This window comes from Ranitomeya imitator, chromosome 3, assembly GCF_032444005.1.
Source record: "Ranitomeya imitator isolate aRanImi1 chromosome 3, aRanImi1.pri, whole genome shotgun sequence".
Classification (NCBI taxonomy): domain Eukaryota; kingdom Metazoa; phylum Chordata; class Amphibia; order Anura; family Dendrobatidae; genus Ranitomeya; species Ranitomeya imitator.
In genome coordinates this window covers 30,820,119-30,846,480 of record NC_091284.1, presented here as the reverse complement: position 1 = coordinate 30,846,480, position 26,362 = coordinate 30,820,119, and the positions used below count along the sequence as shown (strand labels likewise).

General features: G+C 43.6%; 1 protein-coding gene and 1 long non-coding RNA gene across 4 annotated transcripts in view; one reads left to right on the top strand and one right to left on the bottom strand.

Annotated features, from left to right (window-relative positions):
• The first annotated feature begins 2,299 nt into the window (after positions 1-2,299).
• On the top strand, positions 2,300-2,811 carry LOC138672579 (uncharacterized). Its single transcript, XR_011319748.1, has 3 exons — positions 2,300-2,390; positions 2,623-2,698; positions 2,738-2,811. It is a non-coding gene; the product is annotated as an uncharacterized lncRNA (long non-coding RNA).
• Positions 2,812-3,797: 986 nt separating this feature from the next.
• TMPRSS2 (transmembrane serine protease 2) overlaps positions 3,798-26,362 on the bottom strand; it is a 65,372-nt gene continuing 42,807 nt past the window's right edge. The window contains exons 4-14 of one of the 3 annotated variants that reach the window (XM_069760704.1): positions 25,292-25,369; positions 23,691-23,801; positions 19,909-20,038; positions 19,367-19,477; positions 18,359-18,402; positions 17,686-17,857; positions 16,786-16,952; positions 16,205-16,303; positions 14,338-14,480; positions 11,455-11,607; positions 3,798-5,579 (exon numbers count right to left, since the gene is read on the bottom strand). In XM_069760704.1, the coding sequence (XP_069616805.1) occupies positions 5,568-5,579; positions 11,455-11,607; positions 14,338-14,480; positions 16,205-16,303; positions 16,786-16,952; positions 17,686-17,857; positions 18,359-18,402; positions 19,367-19,477; positions 19,909-20,038; positions 23,691-23,801; positions 25,292-25,369 (1,220 nt within the window). In that variant the 3' untranslated portion in view covers positions 3,798-5,567. The remainder of the gene's footprint in view (positions 5,580-11,454; positions 11,608-14,337; positions 14,481-16,204; positions 16,304-16,785; positions 16,953-17,685; positions 17,858-18,358; positions 18,403-19,366; positions 19,478-19,908; positions 20,039-23,690; positions 23,802-25,291; positions 25,370-26,362) is intronic. The other 2 variants (XM_069760705.1, XM_069760706.1) reach the window with 2 other exon arrangements.

Below are 26,362 nucleotides of genomic sequence, written 5' to 3'. Positions count from 1 at the left end.
TCATTACCTTTACTTGTAAAATTACATAGCTCCTCCATGGGTTCCACAAGCTTTACAACTGACTTCTAGATACATTGTTCATGTTCATTCCTTGCGGTACTCTTCTGTAACCACGCGCACACACGGGTCGGACAATTCCCCGACACATTCTCCACACCTTCCCGCTACAGCTACACATCCCTCGATCTGTTTCGCCCCAGACTCAAGATCATAAATTATCGTAGCGATCGGTCGCTGCAAGGGGGTACTGTCCTTCTGTCCTCTGCTCTGCAACTGCACCGTGCTTCTACTTTCTGTACTGACTGCATCTAGGGGTTTCCGAGACCGCTTCGCCCCGGTCCTAAGGGTTTCTGCCCATACAATGAGTTGCCCTTCAATCTGTACTGCTACTGTATTATATTTGTGGATGGCTGAGGTTCCTTATACTTGCTGGCTGGTGTAGCATCCTGGGCTTAAAGCCCATGTGGACTCTTTGGGCGTCCCTCCCTCTCTGCCTCTCTACAGGAAAACATTCCTAACTTTTCTCACAGCAGCCCTTCCTACCAGTTTATTCTACCATACACTAGCTGGAGGCCCACGAACTATGATGCTCCCCATCTAGTGGCCAGCTGTGAACATGTACTTAATAAGGTGTTAAAAAGTAAAGTTATAGAACATGGTAACACACCTGTATAGTGTGGCAATACCATGATTTGTGAAAGGTAATACATGTACCATGTAGTCGTACCACAACATAACTGTAAATACACGATAACTTGCATTATAACAATAACGGACAGCATCGGGACTGAAGAGGGAAGAAGGGTAAAGCAGTAATAACATCTCATCCCCCTACAGTATGAGGGTCCCCCACTGGCCCCTATATAGTATTAGGGTTCCCTACAACCTTCCATATAGTATGATGGTTCCTCCATTATCGGAGCCACAAAACAAAAATCCAGCCTTCGTGTCCACCACAGCTGCTTTCTCCTCTTCAATCCAGTCTTGCAGTGACATCTTCATGCTCCACAAGGTCATCTACAAGGCTCTGGGCCTACAGAAGACTGCGGGCTGGAAACGGCCTGCCGGAGTAAGCGATGGAGCATGGATCCAGCGACTGTTCTCCACTTCAGCTGTTAACAATACCGGCTTCCTGACCACTCGGATACTTTTAACAGTTGGAATTGATGTGGCCCATGGCCGGAGGTAGGGGGAGGGAGTGTCTGATACCCCTAAAAATGGGAATGGTTCAGTGGCTCCAATATAGTCAGCTCTTGCCTTCTATACCAGATTTACACCTCGGAAGTCTGTATCAGAGGCGGTCAAGGTCGGCCTAAGGGCGCAGTCAGATGGCCGTATACACAACAAGCGCATAGCAATGCTCAGAATGGCCGTCGGCTCTCCTGACCTGAGCGTGATGGCATGTATGTCTACGCAGCCATCAAGCTTTGGTCAGAAGAGCCAACGGCCAGTCCATGTTATATGGCCATCTGACCAGGTCCGTAGAGTATTCTGGCTCTGCTCACTTCCACAACGAAAAAGTGCGTGATATCTTCTGATCATGCACGTGACTGTTACACTCCGAACCATAGAATATCACTAGTATTACATCTAGGCTCCAGGCTGGATGGGAGTTGTGGGATTCTCCCAGTAATATAGGCTGGATGTGAGCTTTGTGTGTCTCTCCCAGTAATATAGGCTGGATGGGAATTGTTTGTCTCTCCCAGTAATATAGACTGGATGTGAGGTCTGTGTGTCTCTCCCAGTAATATAGACTGGATGTGAGGTCTGTGTGTCTCTCCCAGTAATATAGGCTGGATGTGAGGTCCACCCATAGAGGTGGAGCCGCATATTCATTTCTGTAATGTATGCGGTCACGTGGGGCCGCACAAGAGAAGCTGCGGCCAGGACAGGACACTGGGAGGGAGCCGAGTGAGTATTTTAATAACAGCGGGCGGGCGCACAGAGGGTGGGAGGTGACAGGGATCTTTATTTTAAACACGAGAAACAAAAAAAAAAGGATTTTTCATATCTTCTCTACAGCAAACGCTGCTGCAGTGAAGATATGAATCGCGGCTTCAGCACCATATGGGGGGGACAGTGCTTACTGTAGCGCTGTCTCCTGCACGGTACACGGACTGCACACGGACAACGTCCATGTGCGGTACGTGTTTTACATGGACCCATTGACTTTAATGGGTCCGTGTAATCCGTGCGCTCCCACGAACACTGACATGTCTCCGTGTTTTGCACACGGACACACGGTCCGTGAAAAGACGCTGACATGTGCAGAGACACATTGATTTCAATGTGTGTACGTGAGTCAGTGTCTCCGGTACATGAGGAAACGGTCACCTCACGTACCGGAGCCACTGACGTGTGAAACCGGCCTAATATAGACTGGATGTGAGGTCTGTGTGTCTCTCCCAGTAATATAGGCTGGATGTGAGGTCTGTGTGTCTCTCCCAGTAATATAGGCTGGATGTGAGCTCTGTGTGTCTCTCCCAGTAATATAGGCTGGATGTGAGGTCTGTGTGTCTCTCCCAGTAATATAGGCTGGATGTGAGGTCTGTGTCTCTCCCAGTAATATAGGCTGGATGTGAGGTCTGTGTGTCTCTCCCAGTAATATAGGCTGGATGTGAGGTCTGTGTGTCTCCCAGTAATATAGGCTGGATGTGAGGTCTGTGTGTCTCTCCCAGTAATATAGGCTGGATGTGAGGTCTGTGTGTCTCTCCCAGTAATATAGGCTGGATGTGAGGTCTGTGTGCCTCCCAGTAATATAGACTGGATGTGAGGTCTGTGTCTCTCCCAGTAATATAGGCTGGATGTGAGGTCTGTGTGTCTCTCCCAGTAATATAGGCTGGATGTGAGGTCTGTGTCTCTCCCAGTAATATAGGCTGGATGTGAGGTCTGTGTCTCTCCCAGTAATATAGGCTGGATGTGAGGTCTGTGTCTCTCCCAGTAATATAGGCTGGATGTGATCTCTGTGTGTCTCTCCCAGTAATATAGGCTGGATGTGAGGTCTGTGTCTCTCCCAGTAATATAGGCTGGATGTGAGGTCTGTGTGTATCTCAGTAATATAGGCTGGATGTGAGGTCTGTGTCTCTTCCGGTAATGTAGGCTGTGTCCCTGCCTAGTAAAGTAGGTTGAATGCGAGGTTTGTGTACACACAGTGCTGTGCTATCTTCACTTGTTTCCCCCGAGGTGCACCCCCCCCCCCCTTCACTGTTCTTCCCTCTGTGTTAGACACAGCTGCAGGACCCCTTACGGATGTTACATTTTTGCAGATCTCTGCTAGATAAGGACCTAAAGACACTCTGCAATAGTGACCTGGTAGATGGTTTGTTTTTTTTTAATAAACTTTTTCAGAAGGAATAATAAATACTGTATGAATGAACAGACCCTCATGAAAAGTGTTATGTATTGTGAAATAAAAGTGCTCCCACCATACATGAGCCTTGTGTGATCCTTACACCTTTTGATAGTTTTTTTTTTTTTCTGTGTTGGGGGGGGACACGCTGATACAAAGAGCCGCCTCCCCATGATCTTACTGTATCTGGTAATACACAATCCTTGTGGGTCCCGCTCAGGGGGAGGGTTATAGGGAGTCACCAGACCCATTTGGGCAGAACACCATTTATCTGGTCTCATCGGAACATTGATGTGTTACATGGTAAATGTATCCGTTCCATCACATTAACTGCAGAGTCCCAAAATTAGACACCGATTTTTTTTTTTTTTTTTTTGCATAAATTGCATTTTTCAGCATGTCTATGTAGAAATGATTTTTTTTTCATGAAATGCAAAAATAAAAAGGATGAATTTGGCAGAAGTTTATTATACATTATTACTTGAAGGCCCTGCACACGGTGATCAATACTTCACATTCTTATCCCCATTGGCTAGTCCGCCTTCTGCATTATACATAGACCAATCGTCTTGTGCATACAGCACCTGGGCAGACTTAGGGGTTTCCATAGTTACAGACTACAAAAACTCCTTGTAGTCAGATCCTGTAGTCAAGTGTTATTGTGCTCCTCCATCTTTCCCCAATCAGTTGGATAGAAGGAGTTTAATTTTTTTTTTTCCAGGTCATAAGCATTATAGAAGAGAATGTAAAAGTATACTTAACCGTAAAAAAAAAACAACTTGTGATGGCTTTATTGAAAGCATCCAAAACTAACAGAGGCCTGACAGGCTCCATTATAGTCAATGGGATCAAGTCTATAAGTATGGCAAGATGTTCACTACAATATTTACCACTAGGTGGAGCTGTGGAGAAATAGCTTAGGATTTGATACATTAAGTAGAAAACTCTGTTTCCCTGTAACAGCGCACCAGGTGGTCACACTCCGGTACTGCAACTAAAATCTACAGGTTTCAAGGGATATTCCATGTCTACGTCTGCCCATTCATAGAGGAAAAATACAATGTAGGATCTAATTTTGCGCCTTAGTGATAGAAGTAATGAGGCAGTGGTTGTGAAAATTTGCTTTACTTTTTTTTTTTCTTTACTTCTGGAATTAATCAATAGGAAGTTATAAAAAAAAAAATAGAAAAGTCTGATTTTTGCAAAAAAAAAACACACTTAAAAGTAACTTGTAATGACCCGTACTTTAAAATTCATAGTAAACACAGAAATAAAATAAAAAAACTCCTATAGAATTGCTGTTCTTTGTTCATTCTGACTTTTTTTTTTTAAAGTGATAAAATATGTTCTAAGAATTCTCTTGTGAGAAAGCTATATACAGTGTGACTATTAAAGGAATATGGCACTATATGGCGGCTCCAGGGGTATCTGACTCCAAAGCACTGGATTGGGAGGGGGATGTTGTGTGCGGACCTTCTATGCTACATGAAATTACCTGGCCCATCTGTCCAGCAGTCGGGCTAATGACCGTAACTTTACACTGTAACCGCCATCACAGTAAAAATTAAGAGCGCAAAGAAATAAAATACATATAAATGGAAAAGTCTCAGACTTGCCACAACCGTAAGTCATCGTTAGTGTCAGCTCAGGATAAACAAATAAAAAAACAAAAAAAAAAAAAACAGCGCCACCTCTATCTGCAGGTGGAGTCCGGTATTGCAACTCGTTTATTGAAGTGACTGGTGGTGTGTTGCAATGCCGCTCATGTCCTGTAGATGGCGGTCTGTTTCAATAGAATCAATTTTTTTCCCTCTGATTTGAGACACAAGGTGACTTTGCTACCAATAAAGAAATGTAGGTGTAACCACGTCTTGGTGTTCCCGCCTGGATTTGCAAACATTGGAACATAGAGATAACAAAAAAAAAAAACACACAAATATTGTAAAACAATTGAATACAAGGAGTGTACACACTAGGCCAGCGCAGAGTCTGTACATGTCAGCTTGTAGATGGCGCACTACAACCAGGAGGAAGAAAAGTCTGGATTGGCCACGAGATGGCGCCGATGTGACATTAATCAGTCGTACAGCAGAGGGTTGTGGTGGCCGTCAGTCACAGTGTGCAGATAACACTCCAATACCCGTAAGAGACACAGAAGAGGTCACACGTCCTGACCGCCCTCATAGTACAAAACATACAATCAGGGCGTCCTGCTCCGTCATGTGTACGTCTGCAAGGGAAGGAGAAGATGTCACCATTTTAGGAAACATTCAGTATATTCACTTTATAGCAAATCACAGTTTGCCAATACCCCATTATTAGTAAGAAAAAAACAATTTACTTTCCTACTGCTCCCTCTTATGAGATGAGGATCTGAAATGTATACTCCAGAGCTGCACTCACTATTCTGCTGGTGCAGTCACTGTGTACATACATTACATTACTGATCCTGAGTTACATCCTGTATTATACTCCAGAGCTGCACTCACTATTCTGCTGGTGCAGTAACTGTGTACATACATTACATTACTGATCCTGAGTTACATCCTGTATTATACTCCAGAGCTGCACTCACTATTCTGCTGGTGCTGTCACCGTGTACATACATTACATTACTGATCCTGAGTTACATCCTGTGTTATACCCCAGAGCTGCACTCACTATTCTGCTGGTACTGTCACTGTTTACATATATTACATTACTGATCCTGAGTTACATCCTGTATTATACTCCAGAGCTGCATTCACTATTCTGCTGGTGCAATCACTGTGTACATACATTACATTACTGATCCTGAGTTACATCCTGTATTATACTCCAGAGCTGCACTCACTATTCTGCTGGCAGGGCCGCCATCAGGGCATTACAGCCGTGACTGGCGTATGGGGCCCGGTGAGCAGAGGTGGCCCGCATCGGGGCAGTAAAGCTGGACACAGGGGAGGGGGCAGTAAAGCTGGACACAGGGGGGGCAGAGTGCTGGACAGAGATGGGGCAGAGTGCTGGGACAGAGTGCTGGACAGAGATGGGGCAGAGTGCTGGGACAGAGTGCTGGACAGAGATGGGGCAGAGTGCTGGGACAGAGTGCTGGGACAGAGTGCTGGGACAGAGTGCTGGACAGAGTGCGGGGCAGAGTGCTGGACAGAGTGCGGGGCAGAGTGCTGGACACAGATGGGGCAGAGTGCTGGACACAGATGGGGCAGAGTGCTGGACACAGATGGGGCAGAGTGCTGGACACAGATGGGGCAGAGTGCTGGACACAGATGGGGCAGAGTGCTGGACACAGATGGGGCAGAGTGCTGGACACAGATGGGGCAGAGTGCTGGACACAGATGGGGCAGAGTGCTGGACACAGATGGGGCAGAGTGCTGGACACAGATGGGGCAGAGTGCTGGACACAGATGGGGCAGAGTGCTGGACACAGATGGGGCAGAGTGCTGGACACAGATGGGGCAGAGTGCTGGACACAGATGGGGCAGAGTGCTGGACACAGATGGGGCAGAGTGCTGGACACAGATGGGGCAGAGTGCTGGACACAGATGGGGCAGAGTGCTGGACACAGATGGGGCAGAGTGCTGGACACAGATGGGGCAGAGTGCTGGACACAGATGGGGCAGAGTGCTGGACACAGATGGGGCAGAGTGCTGGACACAGATGGGGCAGAGTGCTGGACACAGATGGGGCAGAGTGCTGGACACAGATGGGGCAGAGTGCTGGACACAGATGGGGCAGAGTGCTGGACACAGATGGGGCAGAGTGCTGGACACAGATGGGGCAGAGTGCTGGACACAGATGGGGCAGAGTGCTGGACACAGATGGGGCAGAGTGCTGGACACAGGTGGGGCAGGATTGGACACAGGTGGGGCAGGATGGATACGATGGAGACAGATGGGGCAGGATGGGGGAATCATATGGGGCAGAATGGATACTCATGAGGGCAGGATGGGAGAACATATGGCTGGAGCCTGGAATGAGACACAGTGGGGCTAGGATGGCGAATATTACCATAGGGGCTAATTAAGGGATATTATTATTGCAGTGATGTATTTATTTTATTTTTTGAGAATACTGTTTTAAATGGGGGGGCAGTCCTGTTACTGTGTAGAGTGATACTATGTTGCCTTCTTCATGTGGTGTAATGTAGAAGTTGGGAAAATTAAGTAATGTGTTCTACAAGCGGAACTCGAGATAACTGTTTTATTTCCTGCAGAGACGAGTCCTGGCTGGATGAAGTGATGGCGGTCTGTGCTGGATGAAAGATGAAGGACTTCACCTAGAGACGTCACTGGTGAGTCAGTGTTACCTATACACTGACACTATACACTGTATACTATATACAGAGGTCCTGTGTACAATGTCACCAGTGATCACTGTATTACCTGTACACAGACACTGCTTACTAATTACAGATCTCCTGTGCATAATGGCACTGATGGTGATAGTATTGTGTTTTTTTTTTTTTTTTTTTATTACTGATCAGTATTGTAGTATTCAGTCATTTGTGGTAATATGTGGTCTGGTCATGATGTAGCGGTATTTGTTCCTTGTATTTTATATTATTCGATCACTGTGGTAATATGGTGTCTGGTTATGGCGTGTGTTATGACCTGGTGGTAAGGACAATAATGGACCTGGTGGTTAAGAGCACACGGAATGACCTGATAGTTACAAATAATATAGGACGAGCTCTGAGACGTGGGAACTCTGCTGACCGCAATCCCTAATCCTATCACACACACTAGAAATAGCCGTGGATTGCTCCTAACGCTCCCTATGCAACTCGACACAGCCTAAGGAACTAGCTAGCCCTTAAGATAGAAAAATAAAGCCTACCTTGCCTCAGAGAAATTCCCCAAAGGAAAAGGCAGCCCCCCACATATAATGACTGTGAGCAGGGCCGCCATCAGGGCATTACAGCCGTGACTGGCGTATGGGGCCCGGAGAGCAGAGGGGGCCCGCATCGGGGCAGTAAAGCTGGACACAGGGGGGGGGGCAGTAAAGCTGGACACAGATGGGGCAGAGTGCTGGACACAGATGGGGCAGAGTGCTGGACACAGATGGGGCAGAGTGCTGGACACAGATGGGGCAGAGTGCTGGACACAGATGGGGCAGAGTGCTGGACACAGATGGGGCAGAGTGCTGGACACAGATGGGGGCAGAGTGCGGGACACAGATGGGGGCAGAGTGCGGGACACAGATGGGGCAGAGTGCGGGACACAGATGGGGCAGAGTGCGGGACACAGATGGGGCAGAGTGCTGGACACAGATGGGGCAGAGTGCTGGACACAGATGGGGCAGGATTGGACACAGATGGGGCAGCATGGATACGATGGAGACAGATGGGGAGATCATATGGGGCAGAATGGATACTCATGAGGGCAGGATGGGAGAACATATGGCTGGAGCCTGGAATGAGACACACTGGGGCTAGGATGGCGAATATTACCATAGGGGCTAATTAAGGGATATTATTATTGCAGTGATGTATTTATTTTATTTTTTGAGAATACTGTTTTAAATGGGGGGGCAGTCCTGTTACTGTGTAGAGTGATACTATGTTGCCTTCTTCATGTGGTGTAATGTAGAAGTTGGGAAAATTAAGTAATGTGTTCTACAAGCGGAACTCGAGATAACTGTTTTATTTCCTGCAGAGACGAGTCCTGGCTGGATGAAGTGATGGCGGTCTGTGCTGGATGAAAGATGAAGGACTTCACCTAGAGACGTCACTGGTGAGTCAGTGTTACCTATACACTGACACTATACACTGTATACTATATACAGAGGTCCTGTGTACAATGTCACCAGTGATCACTGTATTACCTGTACACAGACACTGCTTACTAATTACAGATCTCCTGTGCATAATGGCACTGATGGTGATAGTATTGTGGGTTTTTTTTTTTTTTTTATTACTGATCAGTATTGTAGTATTCAGTCATTTGTGGTAATATGTGGTCTGGTCATGATGTAGCGGTATTTGTTCCTTGTATTTTATATTATTCGATCACTGTGGTAATATGGTGTCTGGTCATGGTGTGTGTTATGACCTGGTGGTAAGGACAATAATGGACCTGGTGGTTAAGAGCACACGGAATGACCTGATAGTTACAAATAATATAGGACGAGCTCTGAGACGTGGGAACTCTGCTGACCGCAATCCCTAATCCTATCACACACACTAGAAATAGCCGTGGATTGCTCCTAACGCTCCCTATGCAACTCGACACAGCCTAAGGAACAAGCTAGCCCTTAAGAGAGAAAAATAAAGCCTACCTTGCATAAGAGAAATTCCCCAAAGGAAAAGGCAGCCCCCCACATATGACTGAGTAAAGATGAAAATACAAACACAGAGATGAAATAGATTTAGCAAAGTGAGGCCCGACTTACTGAACAGACCGAGGATAGGAAAGGTCACTTTGCGGTCAGCACAAAAACTACAAAAAGACCACGCAGAGGGCGCAAAAGACCATCCGCACCGACTCACGGTGCGGAGGCGCTCCCTCTGTGTCCCAGAGCTTCCAGCAAGCAAGACAAAAATCAAAATCGCAAGCTGGACAGAAAAATAGCAAACTAAAGAAAAACAAGCAGGAACTTAGCTTCTGCTGGGAAGACAGGTCACAAGAACGATCCAGGAGCGAACTAGACCAATACTGGAACATTGACAGGTGGCATGGAGCAATGATCTAAGTGGAGTTAAATAGAGCAGCCAGCTAACGAATTAACCTCGTCACCTGTGGAAGGAAACTCAGAAGCCGCAGCCCCATGGACAGAACCAGCCGAAGTACCATTCATGACCACAGGAGGGAGCTTGACAACAGAATTCACAACAGGTGTGGTGGTATTTGTTCCTTGTATGTAGTATTATAGGTCATTTTAAAAATTGAAAAATAAATAAAAATATACCTAAATTGTATTGCATATTTTAACAAATATTTAGTAGGTTACAGTAGAGTAGGGCCCGGCCAAAAGTGTCTACCGTGTTATGGTGGTGGCTTAAAAAATCTTTTGGCCAAAACAAAAGCTGCCGGCTATATGTGTGATCTGGTGATGGGAACTGTCAATGTGTGATAGGTGAGAAGTGGAGATTTTCCAAGAGAGAGCGGTGGGACTGTGGGCAGTTCGTGGGTGGAGCCTGGAGGCGGGGCTGGGGTGGAGCCTGGGCGGAGTTTCAAGGGGGCGCCGAAAATTTTGCCAGTATGGGGCCCTGAAATTTATAGTGGCAGCCCTGTCTGCTGGTGCAGTCACTGTGCACATACATTACATTACTGATCCTGAGTTACACCCTGTATTATACTCCAGAGCTGCACTCACTATTCTGCTGGTGCAGTCACTGTGTACATACATTACATTACTGATCCTGAGTTACATCCTGTATTATACTCCAGAGCTGCACTCACTATTCTGCTGGTGCAGTCACTGTGTACATACATTACATTACTGATCCTGAGTTACATCTTGTATTATACCCCAGAGCTGCACTCACTATTCTGCTGGTGCAGTCACTGTGTACACACATTACATTACTGATCCTGAGTTACACCCTGTATTATACTCCAGAGCTGCACTCACTATTCTGCCTCCTCCAGAGCTGAAATTAGCATTTGTTCTGGCGATTTGCATTGTGTAAATGTTCTAATGTTACTATGTTACTATGTTACTATGTTACTAATGAGTCTTTCAGAGATATCAGACCGATCCTTCAGCACAAGGGACAGGTTAATATTACTCATATGCGTTTGGTTTAGAAAGCACTCGATAAACTTCTGCAGGGTAACAAACCCTCAGCTGTGAGCAGGACTGGATCAGAAACTCCTTCGATACCTTGCTGTCAGCAAACAGAGATCTTGGAAACAGTTGTAGAACTTACTGCACAACGATTAGAAGAATTAGATAACATGGCTGCCTTCTCCTATAAAGAGCGCCACCCCAGGTTACAGGTCGTGTCTGATATTGCAGCTCAGTTTTATTAACTTGTAGTGTAGCTGCAATACCAGACACGACCCATGGACCTGGGTGGCGCTGTTTCTGGACGTTTTTATAAAGCTTTTCATTCCATCCGCACGTCATATCCGGACTGTGCTCAGACTCCGAAAAAACAACCGGCTCACCTGCATCTGATGGTAGATCCACTCCAGGAACACGGTCACATTCCCATACACTCCCGGCCTGTTACGCTGGGCACAACCAGCCCCCCAGCTCGTGTCCCCGACAAGCCACCAAAAATTGTTTGTCTTTGTGACTAGGGGGCCGCCGCTGTCTCCCTGCAGAGGCACAAAAAAGGGGTAAGAATCAAACACAGGAAAGTAATAATAAAGCAAAACTCTGAAAGTTCTAATGTATCTGTAAAGATGACAATTGTGGTTCCATAGAGTCACCACTAGGGGGAGCTAAAGGCATATGGATGTATACAGTGCTGAATACAGGTGGAATCCTATGGACAGTGATACATTATGTCCATTTAGAAGCAAACTTTGCTATGGAAAAAGCTGCAGATTCCACTCCTTGCAAAGGGTTAATAGGTTTCCATCCTTTCAAATACACATTTTTTTCTTTCCCATGTGTCTAAATAAAGCACAGTTTGTGCATAAAACCAATCTCCCCTGGTCCAGCACGGCCCTCCTGAGCTCAGCAGCTCCTGCCATCTATTTAGTCAGGTCAGGGATTGGCTGCAGCGTTGTCACCGCTGCAGCCAAACAGAAACCAGAGCAGTGGTGGAAAAGCAACTCAGGACCCGGGAGAGGTAAGTAAAGTGAGGTTTGTTTATTCACATGGAACTTAGACTATGGACAACAGTTTCCCGAATGCGGGGAGAACCCCTAAGCGAACAGCAATTGGGTGGCAAATCTGCATTGAATTTCAGATTTGCTAGGACTGTACTAAATTTCAGAAAAAAATTACAGACTTATTCTTCCAAAGTTTTAATAAATTCCGCCCTAAAGTGGACGATATTGCTAAAAACAACAAACCCGTTTTGTGTACACAGCTCCGCTGCAGACTCGTATATCCCTATGTCAACAACCAGCAAACCCTGCACAGTCTGACCCTGCAGTCACATCCTGCTCCTGATGACCGACAGTCAGGGCCGGACTGGGACTGAAATTCAGGCCCACTTGTCACATGGTGACTGTATAATATCTGTGTACACTTGTAGGCAGGGACGGTTTTAGGCAAAATTGGGCCCCAAATGCTAACATATTGCACATCACACAAAAGCGCTGATCTCAGGCCGCTAAATGAGTTTGATCGACAATACTGAAGTTGTTCAACACTTGTTTCCCGGCCTCTTTCCACCAGCTGAGGAATAATGATGGGACAGAACGATCACTAATAGATCACTAACAGATCCCCATACAGTATCATGTTATCAGCAGCACATCTACAGTTTACACCGGCGATGTGCTGCTGAGAACAAGGATTTTTGTTCCAGCAAAAACAATCTGAATGTACAGCATTTTACTTGTTTAGTAAAATACACCCCATAGTCCTCCATATATTATAATGTGCACCACACTCCTCCATATAGTATAATACACTCCTCATAGTCCTCCAAGTCCTCCATATATTAAAATATACTGCTCAGTCCTCCATATAGCATAATACACTCCTCATAGTGCTCCATATAGCATAATGCTCCGCCATAGTCATCCATGTAGTACAATTCACTTCCCATAGAATAATGTACCCCATAGTTCTTCATATAGTATAAAGTATTCCCCATAGTCCTCGATACAGTATAATGCAGCCCACATATAGTATAATGCAGCCACCACCCCACAGAGTATAATGCAGCCACCCCATAGAATATAATGCAGCCACCCCAGAGTATAATGCAGCCACCCCAGAGAATATAATGCAGCCACCCTCATAGTTTAATGCAGCCCCCTCAGAGTATGATGCAATCACCCCTCAAAGAATATAAATATAATACAGCCCCCCATAGAATATAATGTAGCCCTAAATAGAATATAATACAGCCCAACTCCCCACAGAATATAATGCAGCCCTATCAAAGAGTATGATGCAATCATCCCTCATAAAATCTAATACAGCCCCCCTAAGAATATAATACAGCCCACCTCCCCATAATATATAATGTAGCCCCCATAGAATATAATGGAGCCCCCCATAGTATATAACACAGCCTCCCCCATAGAATATAATATACCCCCATAGTACATAACACAGCCTCCACCATAGAATATAATATACCCCCATAGTACATAACACAGCCTCCACCATAGAATATAATATACCCCCCATAGTATATAGCAAAGCCCGCATAGTATATAGCGCAACACGCATAGCAGATAACACAGCCCACATAGTAGTATACAGCACAGCCCACGTAGCAGTATACAGCACAGCCCACGTAGCAGTATACAGCACAGCCCACGTAGCAGTATACAGCACAGCCCACGTAGCAGTATACAGCACAGCCCACGTAGCAGTATACAGCACAGCCCACTGCCTGGGACACAGGCTGCCACTCCACTGCCTGGGACACAGTGAGTGCGCGCACACCCGCAGTGTCAGAGGCAGAGCGGGGAATGATGGGAGAGGGAGCGTCAGGTGACGCTCTCTCCTCCATCATTGCACTCAACGGTACCGGCGTCTATGACGTTGGTATAGTTGAATTCGGCGGCGGCGCTGGTGGGGGGGTGAGTCGGCGTGCAGCAGCTCACTACTGGCACCGGCCCTTCTGGCATTTGCCAGAAGTGCCCGATGGCCAGTCCGGCCCTGCTAAAAGAATGAGATACACGATCGCTGGATCAGACAACACAGGGTTTGTTTATAGGCTGTATCCATGGAAACATATAGGTCCCTGTAGGAGCTGCAGACTCAGAAGAGGACTCTGCACAAAGTTGTTGTATTTTTATTATTATTACTTTAGACGCATTGGAGTAACAACAATAATGGATTGCAAAAGGTTCTTCTAAAATTCTTTGAATCTCACCCGAATCTTTATTCTCTGGTTCTCAACGAGATCTTACCTGACAAGTATCGACGCCTCCAGTGAGGACACCGGCGCAGATCATGGTGGAAGTGATGACTCCATTGTAAACAGAAGGGGCATTACAGACAGAAGAGCTGATTAGTGAGATATCAGCTGCCATCAGGACACTGGATGTCGACCCTGTGGAGTTAAACACAGAACAAGCCGCAGCTCATACACATGAATCTTATCATGAGCGACACAGCAGACTGAACTGGTGCAAACAGCAAAAAAGTTACATCCTGTATTATACCCCAGAGCTGCACTCACTATTCTGCTGGTGCAGTCACTGTGTACATACATTACATTACTGATCCTGAGTTACATCCTGTATTATACCCCAGAGCTGCACTCACTATTCTGCTGGTGCAGTCACTGTGTACATACATTACATTACTGATCCTGAGTTACATCCTGTATTATACTCCAGAGCTGCGCTCACTATTCTGCTGGTGCAGTCACTGTGTACATACATTACATTACTGATCCTGAGTTACATCCTGTATTATACCCCAGAGCTGCACGCACTATTCTGCTGGTGCAGTCACTGTGTACATACATTACATTACTGATCCTGAGTTACATCCTGTATTATACTCCAGAGCTGCACTCACTATTCTGCTGGTGCAGTCACTGTGTACATACATTACATTACTGATCCGGAGTTACATCCTGTATTATACTCCAGAGCTGCACTCACTATTCTGCTGGTGCAGTCACTGTGTACATACATTACTGATCCTGAGTTACATCCTGTATTATACTCCAGAGCTGCACTCACTATTCTGCTGGTGCAGTCACTGTGTACATACATTACATTACTGATCCTGAGTTACATCCTGTATATTATCCCAGAGCTGCACTCACTATTCTGCTGGTGCAGTCACTGTGTACATACATTACATTACTGATCCTGAGTTACCTCCTGTATTATATCCCAGAGCTGCACTCACTATTCTGCTGGTGCAGTCATTGTGTACATACATTACATTACTGATCCTGAGTTACATCCTGTATTATACTCCAGAGCTGCACTCACTATTCTGCTGGTGCAGTCACTGTGTACATACATTACATTACTGATCCTGAGTTACATCCTGTATTATATCCCAGAGCTGCACTCACTATTCTGCTGGTGCAGTCACTGTGTACATACATTACATTACTGATCCTGAGTTACATCCTGTATTATACCCCAGAGCTGCGCTCACCATTCTGCTGGTGCAGTCACTGTGTACATACATTACATTACTGATCCTGAGTTACATCCTGTATTATACCCCAGAGCTGCACTCACTATTCTGCTGGTGCAGTCACTGTGTACATACATTACATTAGTGATCCTGAATGACATCCTCATTATACTCCAGAGCTGAAATCTTTCAGCTTGATCAAGATGTCTAGAGCTTGCTTTAGCCATTTCCATTCCGCTTACTATATGTAATTTTTGCTATGATTGACCACACTCATCACCAATATCCCCTCATCTGATATGTTTTCTCTGTGCAGCTTGGAGGAATCACTGCTCTGCATGATATATTTATATCCATAGAATTCATCTTTTATTTGTAAAATGTTTGCAAAATTGTTGCAAAAAAAAATAATAATTTTTTTATATATATATATATATATATATATATATATATATATATATATATATATATATATATATATATATATATATATATATATATATATATATATACATATATACATATATATATATATATATATATATATATATATATATATATATATATATATATACATATACACACACATATACACACACATACCATGACTGTTGCATGCTGTGAACGAGGCATTAATGTCGCACCATCATTATACACATTTAGGTCTCTTACCCCCTTGGTAGGTGTAGCCCCATCCCGAGATCCAGCAGGGCTGAGTTTGGGTCCATGGCATTCCAGCATTGGGTAAACATACAGGCTTTATATTACTACCTGCAAGGAAAAGAAGGATTTTTACACTTTAAGGGGCTGGCCATATTTAAACATTGTGTCCCCCCCCCCACCTCCCCCCCAAAAAAAGAAAAATTTAAAAGTATCCTGTGAATTTGTATCTAAACATTTAGTCGTCTCCATGGCAACAGACTACAAACGAACCGTGTGTAGTCTGACTCTGCAGTCCTACTCTTATTCATCTGTTACCAATTTATTGTAACCACCCGAATGTACATCAGCAAGAAGAAGGTGACAAATGGGAGGGATTAGAACTGCGGGATCAGACTACACAGGGTTTGCTTGTAGTCTGTTGCCATGGAAACACAGATCTGCCTAGAAGCTTAAGACATATATAGTCGGTGTTCTTCTGTTATTGCTTTACTAAAATTGCCTAAGTTTGAAGGTGTGGGGATTCTTAATAGGTCTGTAGGAACATTTATTGAAAAAAAAGTATGTGCCCCCCGACCTCCTCAGCCACTTACTAGTAAATGATAAGCTTGTCTTTAGTTTCATGAGGGCAATGTCATTATTCTTTGTTTCAGAGTCGTAATTGGGGTGAGAAATGACCCTCTCCACAGAATAAGGGACACCTCCAGATTTTAGGATGGATCCAGCATAGACCGTCCACACCCGAGCGGAAGCGTAATTCCTAAAGCGCAAAAAAGAGCAATGGAAGATCTTAAAGGGACCAGCACTTGCAACATCCACCTTCTTTATATCTTTTTCTCAGTGGAAACTTTGGGCTAATTGTTTTGTTGCTGTTGACGGATCTCAATATATATTTGTGTCCTTGCACCATTTGATGCCTGGATTAATACTTTTATTAGCGCTACGTAGTCTGAACTACAGGATAGGACACAATTTTTGATGGTCATATTGACATTTAGGAGTAACAAGGGCTGCAGGAACATAACGAAAATACCAATTTGTAAGAAAAAAAAAAAATTCCAGTAATTCCCTTTTCTTGTGTTTTATGCCCACACCATTTATTTACTATTTTATACCCATTTCATTTATTTAAAGGAGGATTCGTCACTTGCCATAAACATGCAATTTTTGCACCTGGTGTGAAAGCCGCTGTTCTCCTGAATCCGGCGATGTTTTTTTTTTTTTCCTGCGCCTCTCCGTACCTGAGATATGACTCCATCTTCCCTGCATGGAAATCTAGTGTTGTTATACAACTGGGTGTGATTCTGATGACCACGCCCACTTGCTTAAGGGGACTAAATTTGCAAGCTGGGAAGAAAGGGCCGTATCTCGGGAACGGAGAGGCGCAGGAAAACAAGAAAAACATCGCCGGATTCAGGAGAACTGCGGCTTTCACATCAGGTACAAAAATGACGTATTTATGTGAAGTGACAGATCTGTTTTAAAGGACTTACCCCTCGACACAATGCGCTGCTGTGACTATCCATTCAGGAGTGATGATAGACCCTCCGCAGACATGAGACTGCCCGATCTGCAGGCTCACTTGCCATGGCCAATCTCCACTTTTAGCTGCCGTTCCCCCCACTATCCTGCCAGACGTTGCCTGCTTGGTTGATTGACCGCAATCTGTAGGTGAAGGAAAACCAATAATTAATATAAAACCAACAGTTGTAGAGTTTTAATATTTAATGCAAAATTCACAAAAAACAAAAAAACAAATGGAGGGATTGGAGCTGCCAACTCATGGGCTTAGAATAATAATCCAACCAAGTGTAAAAGCCAAGGAAGGAAGATGATAGGAGTGACGTACAATACTAACTATGTTACTATTGAGGAGGTGGTGATGGCGAACTCAGTCGAGGGGTTCAAGAGAGGCCTGGATGTCTTCCTGGAGCAGAACAATATTGTATCATACAATTATTAGGTTCTGTAGAAGGACGTAGATCTGGGGATTTATTATGATGGAATATAGGCTGAACTGGATGGACAAATGTCTTTTTTCGGCCTTACTAACTATGTTACTATGTTACTATGTTACTATGTACAGCAACAAGATCATCAGAAAGGGATAAAGGAGAAGGAAAGTCAAGGGAGATGTCCACAGAGGGGGGTAATAGCTGGGCTCACCTATGCACCTCAGTGAGATCACCTTCCTAGAAGGGCAGTAATCCCTGCAAAGCAAAAAGAAAATCCATAATGCAAGAAAAAGAAAAATTCCCTACAACCGGATTTAGGTTTACAGCTCCTAGGCAGATCGATATGTTTCTACACAGTAGCTGCAAGAAAGTAACAAATGATTGCATGGTCAGACTAAATGCAGGGCGTATTTGTAGTATGTAACCATGGGGCACAAAGGTCTGCATGAGAGCTGTGTACACAAAACGGAAGAGGATATCTTTTTTTGCATCAGGTGGATATGACGATCGATAAAATGATAAATGTGGGGATAGATAATAGATAGATAATAGATCTATAGATAAATAGACAGAAGATAGATAATAGATAATAGACAGATAATAGATAATTAAATAATAGATAGATAGACATAATAGATATATAATAGATAATAAATAGATGGATAGCTAAATAATAGATAGATAACAGACAGATAATAGATAGATAATAGATAGATAGATAATAAATAATAGACAGATAACAGATAGATCTATAGATAGATAATGGATAGATGATAGATAATAGATAATAGATAATAGATAGATAATAAATAATAGATAGATAAATAATAGACATAACAGATAGATAGATAGATGCTAGATAATAGATAGATAATAGATGGATGACAGATAAGGCTACATTCACATTTGCGTTGTTGGGCGCAGCGTCGTCGACGGATACCGACGCATGCATCATGTGCCCCTATCTTTAACATGCGCCGGTATGCGCTGTATTGCGTTTTACGACGCATGCGTCATATTGACGCACAGACAGGGCGCAGAGGACGCTACTTGTAGCGTTTTCCCTGCGCCAAAATTCCTGCTCTGTACGACCTTATGACAATGCATGCGTCGCAAAACGCTGCGCTGTGTACACACGTTGTTGGTTGCGTCGCCGACGCTGCGCCCAACGACGCAAATGTGAACGTAGCCAAACAGACAGATAACAGACAGACCGTACCTTGTCCTAATACTTGTATATAACTTGGTGAAGGACACGCTGGTATTCACACTGGCAAAACCATCTAAATCCGCTGTGACGGGTTCCAGGAGGCTTCCATTGTAGCTGGACCTGGGAGAGATGATCCGGTTAGATCTCTGGTATTATGTAGGGACCGGGCCGGATATTCCGGCTCCTCATGGAGCGATGGGCCCGGCGGACGGACGCTGGCTGCTACTGATCGGGGCGCTGTAGTTCTCCACATGGGACACGGAGGACAATATTTATGGGGGGTCATGTCCCCCTGTTGTGGTGTCAGTAGCTGTCTGTCAGGGTTGTAGGGGTGAAGCGTCAGGCAGGAGGACAGCGTCAATGATTGGCGAGTCGCGGTGTCCGTGATCGGAGCTCCAGAGCCGGCGCTGTTGGACTGGGGTCACAGCCGGACCCCCCAGTGGCACCATGACACCTGGCATTATTTGGGGTGCAGGTGTTGGATTTAGCAGGTTTCCTCCAGTGACACAGACCCGATCCCCAGCACGGCACGGATCCGTGGCGCCACTTACCTCTTGTAGCCCATAGACTGGCAGACCATCGGTCCATAGACCTGATTCCAGTCATCGAAGCAAACACTCAGCCACTCGGACCTTGCCGGAGAATAGGCTTGTAACACAAAGGATTTGCCGTACAGCCGCACTGGAAAGAAGGAACAACATCAATGATGAATAAGACGGGTCATAGATAAACTTTACAATATGGTAAAATTAAGGTCATCTCGTCTCCTGTAAATAAAATTTACCATTTTCAAAATCTCCGCTTGCTGTTACTAAATGTCAAAAGCTCCATGTGCATAAAACATCCGTACAATGCAGCCAAAGCCCAATTAATACCACCATACAATGCCTTAAATAATACCTCCACACAGCATCCCAATATTCCCACATAACACGGTGACATCTTCCCACACAGTACGGCCATTTAATATCCAAAGAGAGCTCCTAGTGGTCAGATTGTGTCTAATAATACCGCCATACAGCACAAATAATACCGCCAGATAATGACTAAATAAGAAGCACTATCCAGGGAATATTGTGTTAGAGCCCATTTAATACTGCCTTATACTTTCCACAAAATACTACACAAAGAAGCCCAAAGCCAAACAATACCGCTAACCAATGCCTAAATAATACTTCCATAAAGTAAGCACATAATACTACTATACACTGCCAGTGCCCAGATTACAGTTATGTATTTCACACACAACACTGCCATATAATATCCAAAGAAAACTGCTAGTGTCCAAATACTGCCATACGATGGCTAAATAATACATTGATACAGCGCCCACACACTAAAAAGTTGTATCCTTATAAAACTTGCTTTAAACATCTCACATAATACGGTCTTATAGCTGCCACATAATACTGCCATATAGCACCTAGATAAAACTGTCATATTCCTCCTAAATATAGTTTTCACATACAATATGTATCAAATAATATGCCATAGAGTTCCAAAATACTGCCACATAGTTCTCACGTAATACTCCAATTTAGTCCCTACATATAAACTGCCATGTACTTCCTATGTAATACTGCTATAGAGTACCCACATATTGTCACCATATCTCACTTGGATAAAATGGTCATTTACTTCCTACATAATGCTACCATATATTTTCCACATACTACTGCCATATACAATAGTTCTGACATGATATGACCATGTAGTTTCAAATACTACCAAGTAGTAATACTTTCATATATTTCCCTCATATTACTGCCATACAGTCCCCATATTATACTGCCATATGGTCTCCACATAATACTGCCATATAATTAGCTTATACTAACATTACTTCCTACATAATACGGTGTTATAGTTTCCATGTATTACTGTACTACCGTATACAATAGTTATATAATATGGCCATGTACTTCCAATACTAACCATATGTTTCCTACATATTACTGCATGTACTTCCTATGTAATACTGCCATATAGTTTCCACATACTACAACCATAAACAATTGTTCTAATAATAATCTTTATTTATATAGCGCCAACATATTCCGCAGCGCTTTACAGTTTAACAGTTTCAAACACAAAAGTCATAAGTAACAACGTTAACAATACAATAATTAAAGCAAAATAAGACGACCCTGCCGGTGAGAGCTTACAATCTACAATGAGGTGGGGGAGATACAAAGTACAGGTGTGTATTTACAATGATGTATTTACAATCATGGTCCAGCCATCTTCAGGGGGCGGGGGATAGATGGGGATAGTGAATGGGCTACACACAAACATAACTTTGATTAGTGAACGTGATAGGCCGCTCTGAACAAAAGTGTTTTGAGCGAGCGCCTAAAACTATGCAAATTATGGATGGTCCTAATATCTTGGGGTAGAGCATTCCAGAGGATTGGCGCAGCACGGGAGAAGTCTTGGAGTCGGGAGTGGGAGGTACGGATTAGTGCAGAGGTTAATTGAAAGTAATTTGCAGTGCGCATCGGTCTGTTAGGCTGATAGACAGAAATGAGGGAGGAGATGTAAGGGGGTGCCGCACTGTGGAGAGCTTTGTGGGTGAGAACAAGTACTTTGAATTGTATCCTGTAATGAATGGGCAGCCAGTGTAAGGACTGGCGAAGAGCGGACGCGTCCGAGTAACGATTAGCCAGATGGACGACCCTAGCTGCTGCATTAAGGATGGACTGGAGAGGGGAAAGTCGAGTGAGGGGGAGGCCAATTAATAGAGCGTTACAGTAGTCCAGGCGGGAGTGGATCAGGGCGACAGTGAGGGTTTTAGCTGTCTCCATGGTGAGAAAAGGGCGGATTCTAGAGATGTTCTTTAGGTGTAAGCGGCACGAGCGGGCAAGAGATTGTATGTGGGAGGTGAAGGAGAGATCGGAGTCAAACATAACACCCAGACAGCGCGCCTGCTGCCGGGGTGTTATTATGGTGCCACCCACGGAGAGGGAAATGTCAGATTTAGGGAGGGTAGTAGATGGCGAGAGCAGAAGAAGTTCAGTTTTGGAGAGGTTGAGTTTCAGATAGAGAGCAGACATGATGTTGGAGACTGCGGACAGACAGTCAGTGGCATTCTGTAGTACAGCGGGGGTAAGGTCAGGGGATGACGTATATAGTTGTGTGTCGTCGGCATAAAGATGGTACTGAAAGCCAAATCTGCTGATGGTCTGTCCAATTGGGGCCGTGTAGAGGGAGAAGAGAAGGGGGCCAAGGACTGAGCCCTGAGGTACCCCAACAGTGAGAGGAAGAGGAGATGAAGTGGAGCCAGAGGACAGAACACTGAAGGAACGGTCGGAAAGATAGGAGGAGAACCAGGAGAGAGCAGTGTCCTTAATGCCTAGTGACTGGAGCCTAGAGAGTAGGAGAGTGTGGTCAACAGTGTCGAAAGCTGCAGAAAGGTCGAGAAGAATGAGCAGAGAGTGGTCACCATTACGTTTTGCTGTCAGAAGGTCATTGGTCACCTTGATGAGGGCAGTTTCTGTCGAATGTAGGGGGCGGAAACCGGACTGTGAAGGGTCTAGGAGGGAGTGAGTGGAGAGGTAACGGGTAAGGCGGGAGTATATCAGGCGCTCCAAGAGTTTAGAGATGAAGGGGAGATTGGAGACCGGTCTGTAGTTGTTTGTGCAGGATGGGTCCAGGGTGGGTTTCTTTAGTAATGGAGTAATGATAGAGTGTTTGAAGGAGGAGGGGAGGATTATGTTCTGACATAATATGAGCATATAGTTCTTAAATAATACTACCAAGTAGTTATGACATAATACTTCCATCATATAACTTTCATACATTCCCCATATAATACTGCACTGTACTTTCTACATAATACTGTTATATAGTTTCCACATACTACCGCATACAATAATCATATAATATGGCCACGTACTTACAAAATAATACTGCCATATGCTTCCCACATATTACTGCATTACAGTCCCCACGTAATACTGCCATATGGTTCCCACATAATACAAGCATACAGTTCCTAAATACTACGATCATATACAGAACTTCTCACATAACTATTATGTGGGAGCTATATCACATTGTTATTATTTATTTCTTTTTATTGGTGAGCAAAAACATTTTTTACATTTATTTTACCCTTATGACAGGTTTTATTTTTTTCTTATCGATGAAAATTTGGAGTCGAAAACCACAAACCATAAGAATAACATCAGATGCAGGCTGTATTCTTACAGCAGCCACTAGAGGGCGATCACTACATGGGAGTTTTACTACTGCTGACAGCAGTGATGCATACTCCCCCCTGTGGTGGTAGATGGTATTACAGCCCATAACTGGTAGTTTTCTCCCTACATACCACAATATGTCTCATCCTCCCCATTGGGGCAGTCATCTGCACCATCACACCACTGAGAGGAGCGGACACACGTCGACGAGGCGCCACATTTCTTTTCACACCTTGAAGTCACTACACAAAGAAAATACGAGGAAGAATAAAATCATACGATTTTACATTTTTGCATTCGTTAACCCCTTAACGACCTGGGGTATTTCAGTTTTTGCGTTTTCGTTTTTTTTTGCTCCACCTTCTTCCCAGAGCCATAACTTTTGTTTTATTTTTCTGCCAATATGGCCGTGTGAGGGCTCGTTTTTTGCGGGACGAGTTGTACTTTTCAACAACACCATTGGTTTTAACATGTCGTGTACTGGAAAATGGGGAAAAAATTCCAAGTGCGGTGAAATTGCAAAAAAAAAAAAGTGCAATCCCACACCGGTTTTTTGTTTGGCCTTTTTACTACGTTCACTAAATTCTAAAGCTGACCTGACATTATGATTCTCCAGGTGATAATGAGTTCATAGACACCAAACATGTCTAGGTTTTTTTTTTTTTTTTTGTTTTTTTTTAATCTACCGTAAGTGGTGAAAAAAAATTCCAAAGTTTGTTAAAAAATAAAAATAAATAAAAAATCAAGCTTTATTCTGATGCCTTTAGCGTCTCCAATTTTCGTGATCTCGGGTCGGGTGAGGTCTTATTTTTTGCGCGCCGAGCTGATGCTTTTAATTATACCATTTTGGTGCCGATACGATCTTTTGATCGCCCGCTATCGAATTTTAATGCAATGTTATGACGACCAAAAAAACGTATTTCTGGCGTTTGTACTTTTTTTTCTCATTATGCAGTTTAGCGATCAGGTGAATTCTTTTTTTATATTGATAGATCGGACGACTCTGAATGTGGCGATACCAAATATGTGTAGGTTTGATTTTTAATTGTTTTATTTTGAATGGGGCGAAAAGGGGAGGGGATGATTTGAACTTTTTATTTTATTAATTTTTTTTTTTTTTTTTTAAATCTTTACTTTTTGCATGCTTCAATAGGCGACCACTGGGCGACGCTCATATCTGGCTATGACAACCACAGAGGTCTGCTGGAGACCTCTGGTTGTCATGCCGACCCACGGGTGACCTGCGATTATGTGACGGGGTCACCGATGGGCAGGATTAGTGACGCACCTCCGGTTAGCGCGAGTTAAATGCTGCTATCAGAAATTGACATCGGCATTTAACTAGTTAACAGCCGAGGGTGGATCGCTAATCCACCCGCAGCTGTTGCGGGCACATATCAGCTGTCATGTCCCTGGAAAGAAGCAGGCTTAGCGCCGGAGCCCGCACCAAACATGGAGAGCCCGACGTGGGCATATTATTACGCTCAATGTAGGAAAGGGGATTAATATGTTATTTGGTGTAAGATTTGTTAGATTTATTTTTTTTAAATATCTTAAACAAATGAAAAAAAAAACACCTGGTGCTCTGCAGTCACCAATAGAGGGAGCTCACCGAGATGGATTTTTGTAACTCGAAATATTGCTGCCTCTAGTGGCCATCAGCAATAAACACGGTTGGGGAGGTTTTTGCCCCCATAAAATGTAAAAAGTTTAGCTATAAATAAAAACTTACAAAAATACCAGCAGAGAACTGCAGCAATAATGACCAGGATGATGATTGCTGCAACTATGAAGATAATCTTTTGCCTACCTGAAAGATAAAAGCACAGAGCAAAATACGTTAATTCAATAGTTATATTCTTGTACATAGGAGCAGTATTATAGTAGTTATATTCTTGTACATAGGAGCAGTATTATAGTAGTTATATTCTTGCACATAGGGGCAGTATTATAGTAGTTATATTCTTGTACATAGGGGCAGCATTATAGTAGTTATATTCTTGTACATAGGGGCAGTATTATAGTAGTTATATTCTTGTACATAGGGGCAGTATTATAGTAGTTATATTCTTGTACATAGGAGCAGTATTATAGTAGTTATATTCTTGTACATAGGAGCAGTATTATAGTAGTTATATTCTTGTACATAGGGGCAGTGTTGTAGTAGTTATATTCTTGTACATAGGAGCAGTATTATAGTAGTTATATTCTTGTACATAGGGGCAGTATTATAGTAGTTATATTCTTGTATATAGGGGCAGTATTATAGTAGTTATATTCTTGTACATAGGGGCAGTATTATAGTAGTTATATTCTTGTACATAGGAGCAGTATTATAGTAGTTATATTCTTGTACATAGGGGCAGTATTATAGTAGTTATATTCTTGTACATAGGGGCAGTATTATAGTAGTTATATTCTTGTACATAGGAGCAGTATTATAGTAGTTATATTCTTGTACATAGGGACAGTATTATAGTAGTTATATTCTTGTACATAGGGGCAGTATTATAGTAGCTATATTCTTGTATATAGGAGCAGTATTATAGTAGTTATATTCTTGTACATAGGGGCAGTATTATAGTAGTTATATTCTTGTATATAGGGGCAGTATTATAGTAGTTATATTCTTGTACATAGGGGCAGTATTATAGTAGTTATATTCTTGTATATAGGGGCAGTATTATAGTAGTTATATTCTTGTACATAGGGGGCAGTATTATAGTAGTTATATTCTTGTATATAGGGGCAGTATTATAGTAGTTATATTCTTGTACATAGGTGCAGTATTATAGTAGTTATA